Source organism: Buceros rhinoceros, unplaced genomic scaffold (assembly GCF_000710305.1).
Source record: "Buceros rhinoceros silvestris isolate BGI_N320 unplaced genomic scaffold, ASM71030v1 scaffold5395, whole genome shotgun sequence".
NCBI lineage: Eukaryota > Metazoa > Chordata > Aves > Bucerotiformes > Bucerotidae > Buceros > Buceros rhinoceros.
In genome coordinates, this window is record NW_010412178.1 from 8,952 (window position 1) to 14,433 (window position 5,482).

The 5,482-nt window shown below is 50.9% G+C and overlaps 1 protein-coding gene across 1 annotated transcript in view; it reads left to right on the top strand.

The window, feature by feature from the left end:
* The window catches only part of LOC104493572 (E3 ubiquitin-protein ligase RNF213-like), a gene marked incomplete at its 3' end in the record, with an annotated part of 44,910 nt that overhangs the window by 7,778 nt on the left and 31,650 nt on the right, over positions 1–5,482 (top strand). Inside the window, exons 12-22 of the mRNA XM_010136282.1 lie at positions 147–211; positions 501–687; positions 769–891; positions 981–1,079; positions 1,232–1,354; positions 1,603–1,749; positions 2,465–2,582; positions 3,465–3,638; positions 4,298–4,429; positions 4,611–5,188; positions 5,305–5,337. Coding sequence (XP_010134584.1) covers positions 147–211; positions 501–687; positions 769–891; positions 981–1,079; positions 1,232–1,354; positions 1,603–1,749; positions 2,465–2,582; positions 3,465–3,638; positions 4,298–4,429; positions 4,611–5,188; positions 5,305–5,337 — 1,779 coding nt within the window. The remainder of the gene's footprint in view (positions 1–146; positions 212–500; positions 688–768; positions 892–980; positions 1,080–1,231; positions 1,355–1,602; positions 1,750–2,464; positions 2,583–3,464; positions 3,639–4,297; positions 4,430–4,610; positions 5,189–5,304; positions 5,338–5,482) is intronic.

Genomic DNA, 5,482 nt, shown 5'->3' on the forward strand with positions numbered 1-5,482 from the left:
AGCAGAATCCCAGGATGAGACAAAAGAAAATCCCTTAATCTGGCCAGAAAACTTCATGCTTTAGCATTGAAGCGTGGGAGCTCCTCAGCTGAAGGAGCAGAAGCCTCCTCGCGTTTGTCCTCAACATCTTTTTGTCGTCTTTTCAGGAGAAATATTTGTGCGCGGCTCTGAAGGACATCACCGCCAGGATGGACGCCTGGTTCAAGGGCTTGTGAGTTGGGGCTTCCTGAGAGGAGAGGTGCTCCAGACACGTCTGTGAAGGGCCTGGGGAGGGATGGGTGGAGCCCTGGCTGAGCAGAAAGCGGGTGGCTGCTGTGATTTTCCTGTTGCTTTTTCATGTCTTTAACCCTACTGTGGTTGGTGCATGTGGAGACCCACAAGGGTCGTGTCCTGTGAACCCTGTCTCCGTGCTGCAGACAGTGGCTGTGGCCAGGGAGCAACTGTGAAAGCAAACGCGAAAGCAACTGCAAGAAGTGTTTGGTCCTTTCCTGTGTCCGCAGGTGCCCGTTGGGCTCTTCAAAGCCACCAAATGAGCACGAGGTCTTGCAGTGCGTGAACCTTGTGTACATCTTGGTGAAGTTTTTCCTGAAGGAGGAGCTGGAATCAGTGTCATTGCCCTCCATGATGGTGATGCTGAAGATGCTTGAGATGTTTGAAAGGAAAGAGCACTTACTGCAAGGGAACAAGGTGAGAACAAGGTCTGGAGCTTCTGCCACGGAGGCTTTGCCTCTTGTGGACTTCTGGCTCACTCTTCTTCAATTCCTCAAGGAGTTCCAGCAGTTCAGTTCATCAGGAAGGTTTCAAGAGTTTTCATATTTTACCACACCATGGCTCAACAGGCACTTCAATGTGGCCCCCAAGGACCAGAAATCCTTCCTGCAGAACACTGAGGTGAGTGACGAGACCCACGGGAGTCACCACCCGTGGGAGACCCAGGTATTCCTCAGGGTCAGCTCCTGGGTTTGGCCCTTCCTCCACAGACGTGGGCGCAGCTGCTTTCACTAAAGATTCTCTGCACAGAGTGGGCCAAGGAATGGCGGCGCTTGATCCTCAACATGTTTGAGAAGTGGTTGGTGAAGGTGAGCCATGGAGACCCTCCAGCTGGTGGGAGATGATGCTGCTGGTCTTTGCCACACTCGGTTTTGCCACAGTCATCATTGTGGTGGTGGAACTTGAGCGGGCTGGTGAGGACCCAGAAAGCGGTTGCCTCTTCATCGTTTCCTTGCCGTAGATTCATGACAGACTCCTCTTGAAGTTCTCCGAGGCTTTCCTGCAGAAGAGCCATGACGTGGAGCTGGAGAGATTATTTTTGAATCGCATCGTCCAGTGGGTCGAAATCGCTGACAAATCCAAGGTAGGAGTTCCACACTTTGGTCAGAACAACACCTTGCAATGTCACAGGCTTGAGAAAAAGTGGCTGGAAAGCTGCGCAGTAGAAAAGTACTTGGGGTTTGTCAGTGGCTGAATAGTAGCCAGCAGTGTGCCCAGTTGGCCAAGGCCAATGGCATCCTGGCTTCTCTCAGCACTGGCGTGACCAGCAGGAGGAGGGCAGTGATTATCCCCCAGTACTGGGAACTGGGGAGACTGCACTTCTAAACCTAGGTTCAGTTTTTGGCCCCTCACTTCAAGAACATTGAGGAGCTTGAGCATGTACAGAGAAGGGCAACGAAGCTGGTGCAGGGTCTAAAGAACAGGTCGTACAAGATGCGGCTGAGGGACCTGGGAGTGTTGAGCCTGGAGAACAGGAGGGTTAGGGGGTACCTTGTTGCTTTCTACAATTCACTGAGAGGAGGTTGTAGTTAGGTGGGGGTTGTACTCTTCTCCCATGTAACAAGTGACAAGACAAGAGGAAACGGTCTCGAGTTGCACCAGGGAAAGTTTAGGTTGGATATCGGGAAGAATTTCTTCTACTGAGAGGGTTGTGAAGCTCTGGAACAGGCTGCTCTGGGAAATTGTGGAATCTCCATCCTGGGCAGTGTTTAAAAGATGTGTAGATCTGGTGCTGAGGAACATGGCTTAGAGGTGACCTATCAGTGCTGGGTTAACAGTTGGACTTGATGATCTTAAAGGTCTCTTCCAAGCAAAACGATTCTGTGACTCTGAGTCAGTTGTTGAGGTGGCGCTGAGGGACATGGTTTAGGGATCCTGGCAGTGCAGGGGGAACAGTTGGACTCGATGACCTCAAAGGTCTCTTCCAACCAGGTAATTCTGTGTGATTCTCTGAGAGCTGTGACTCCTCCTTGGCTGCCGGAGGCCAAGACGTCCCATGTTGCCAACTCTTGTACTGCTTGTGCTGGGTTAAGAGAGCAGGGAAAGGTCATTCTGAAATAAACGCCAGTCCACAAAGCCTCGAATGAGGAGAAGTTTCTCGTCCTTCCAGGGGGAACAGCTTCGATGCACAATCTCCACGTTCTCTGAGACAAACAAACCAGCTGGTGGGACGGTGCTTTCTGCTCTCATGGAGGTAATGTTTTCAGAGGTGAAAAGGCTGCGACACATCAACGCATTTGATGAGACCACCGGCCCCGTCCTTGCAAACCTGCTCAAAACTCCTGCTCCGGGCGACCTCATTTCTACTGTCCGTGAGTGTCTCCTGAGCAGTGCTCTTTGTTCGTAAGTGGGCTGGACTGGAAGAGCAGGGCTTTTCACAGAACCTTCTAGTGTTGTTGGCAATGCAAGGTGAAAGGGGGAGTTCAACTTTCACACTACAAAAATGAGGTTTCATCCCAGGCATGGAGAAACAAGCTGGTTTCTTCATCCTGTGGCAGCGCTGCTTCGTCACGTGCTCATCGACTGTGGCTTTGATTGTTTGAGGGGAAGGATGTTACGGAGCCTGAGCGCATCCACAGAAAGACAGTGAAGTGTTAGAATAAGAGAGAAGTGGTGGCATCACCACACTTGGAGGGTTTCTGTGGTTGGACAAAGCCTAGTCTGAGGCCAGTGGTGGCTCTTCTGTGCTCAGGAGGTGGAAGAGAGGACAACTCGTGGCTCTTGCTCCCTGCTACAACTTGCGGCACTATCAAAAAGACTCTGAGCTTGTTGACTCCGTACCTGCTCTTCCTGTAGATTGGATTGTCCCTTCACCTCCTGATGGCCAGAACAAAGCCAGCCAGGATCCTCTTCTGTGCCCCAGCTCCTCTTGAGAGCCCTCCACATCTGCAGGAGCTGGATGCCCAACATCAGAAACAATCTTCTAGGTTGTCCCCATGTTCTCCTAGGTGGTCTCCGTGGTTTCTTTCATCAGGGAGAGGTACTTGGGTTTCCTAAAGGAAATTCGAGCTTTTCCCCAGGTGCTAGTTTTGGTGGTTGAGCTAGAAAGCAACCACCCATCTGTCCTCCACACCAGTGGGGCAATGGATCCCCATGAACTGGAAGCTGGCGGCTGTTCCCGAGGATCTGGCTTCAAAAGAAACACTGGGGGAAAATTTCTGGCCATCTTTGACCAAATTTCCTTCACTTTACAGAAGAATCGGAGCACAGGTTTCAGCTCAGTGACAGCGCGAGGAACCTTCTCTCCCAGGTGAAGGCACTCACCAGCTTCCTGGGACATTGCGTTTTCCTGGGGGACATCCCCTGCAGTATCCTCTCGGACATCTTAGACCACAGGGAGATGTTTGAGAAGATGCTGTGTGCCTGTGGTAAGTTTGGAGTTTCCAGCTTGGGCGTGTTGTCATAGTTACATGGCCAATGGGAGGCACATCCACTGGGTATGTGTCTAAAATGTGAAAATTATCTGCAACGGGAGCCCAAAAAACACAAGTAGAAATGTAAGAGCGGGTCACAGAGGTGATTTGAAGCAGTTTGAGAAGCAGGAAGGAGTGAAAACGCTGCTTTTTTTTTTTTTTTTTTTTGCTGGAGTTCAAGATTTGGGGTATTGGTGGGATTTAGTTGGAGGATTGCAGTGGTGGAGCGTCTTGGTGACACGCCTTGTCTTCAGGCCCGTCGCAAACTCTGTCTCTGTTCAAGTAAAACCCAGAGGAAAGGGCCCCAAATTAATCTCCAAAATAAACTTCATCGATATTGGTGGTGGTTTTGGGGAAAGTTCTCCAAATCCTTCCCTGAGAAGAAACTTTATCAATATTTTTTGTGGTTTTGGGTGCAAATTCCCCAAATTCATCTCCAAGAATAAAATTTAATGATGTTTTTTGTGGTTTGGGGGATGTTGCTCTTTTGGGAGGAGGCTGCAGGCTTCCTGCACACTGAAACTCTCCTCATTGTTGGGGGGCTGGGGTTCTGTTCCCTGCAGCTCTTCTCTTTCCAAGAGGTTCTCCTTCATGTCTGGGCCTTTTTTTTCCAGATTCCTCTTTCTCCATGTGCATAACAAAAGTGCTGGACATCAGGAAGCAGGAGTTTGAGCAACTGAAAGAGCAGAAGCAGCAAAGACGCTCCTTTCTCCGCTTGTGCCGTGGCATAGAGCACATGATAAAAGGTACCGTTTGGGTTAATGGAGCTGCTTCTGTGGTTCTGGAGTGGGGAGATGTCTCCTAAAATACCGAGTCTCACAGTGGGTGGGAGGGAAACGCAATCGGGGAACCCACCCATTGACTTCAGGGCTCATCTTTGTTGGTGAGGAGACACGTGACACGAGTTCCTTCTTGTCCCTGGTTTAGTGGATACAAGCGCCGTGGAGAAAAGCACCAGGGATGACGGAAGTTTTAAGGATCAGCTGCCGGTGCAGAAGTTCTCCATCGATGGCAACAGCGAAAAGGGATCGCACGTCCTCATCGATTATAGAGACGTGATGGAGAAACTTCACATCGTGGAGAAAAGCCAGTGTTTCCTCAGGCTGTGGAAGATGACAGCAGAGCAAATCAGAGCCACAAGCCCTGAAGATCAACAAGTTTTCTCCCTAGAAGATGTTAAGGAAGGAATTTATAAGCCCTCCATTGCTGCCTTCCGGAAAACGTACCTGTCCCTCAAAGACTTCTCCATCACCCTCGGGGCCGTGCAAAGCCAGTTCGAGAATCTGCTGGGAAAGAAGGATCAGCTCCTGGAGGAGTTTCAAATCATGGAGGCCAGCGAAGGGCCAAGGGGTGACAGAGTCGACTGGATGCTGGGTGCGGTGGAGAGGATCGAAAACTACCTGACCCTCTTGAAAGTCGTGAACACCGCCAAGATGATTGACTCGCTGCGACAGATGCTGCAGCTGGAGGGAGATTTCCAGGTTCTCAGCGACCTGACGAAATACGTACGTAGGAGACGTGTTGGACATCTGGGTTGGTTTCTCTTGGAAAGTTCCATGTAGACAGGTCCATGTGGCAGCATATAATGAAATCCTCTCAGGTGTGATCCCTTCCTCCTCAGTTGCTTCTCCTCAAGAAGGACTATGGGGTGCTGGTGGGTGAAAAGCTGAACAGGAGCTGGCAATGTGTGCTCACAGCCCAAAAGCCTCCTGTGTGCTGGGCTCACCTCCAGCAGCGTGGGCAGCAGGTGGAGGGAGGGGATCCTGCCCCTCTGCTGCACTCTGCTCGGGGGAGCCCCC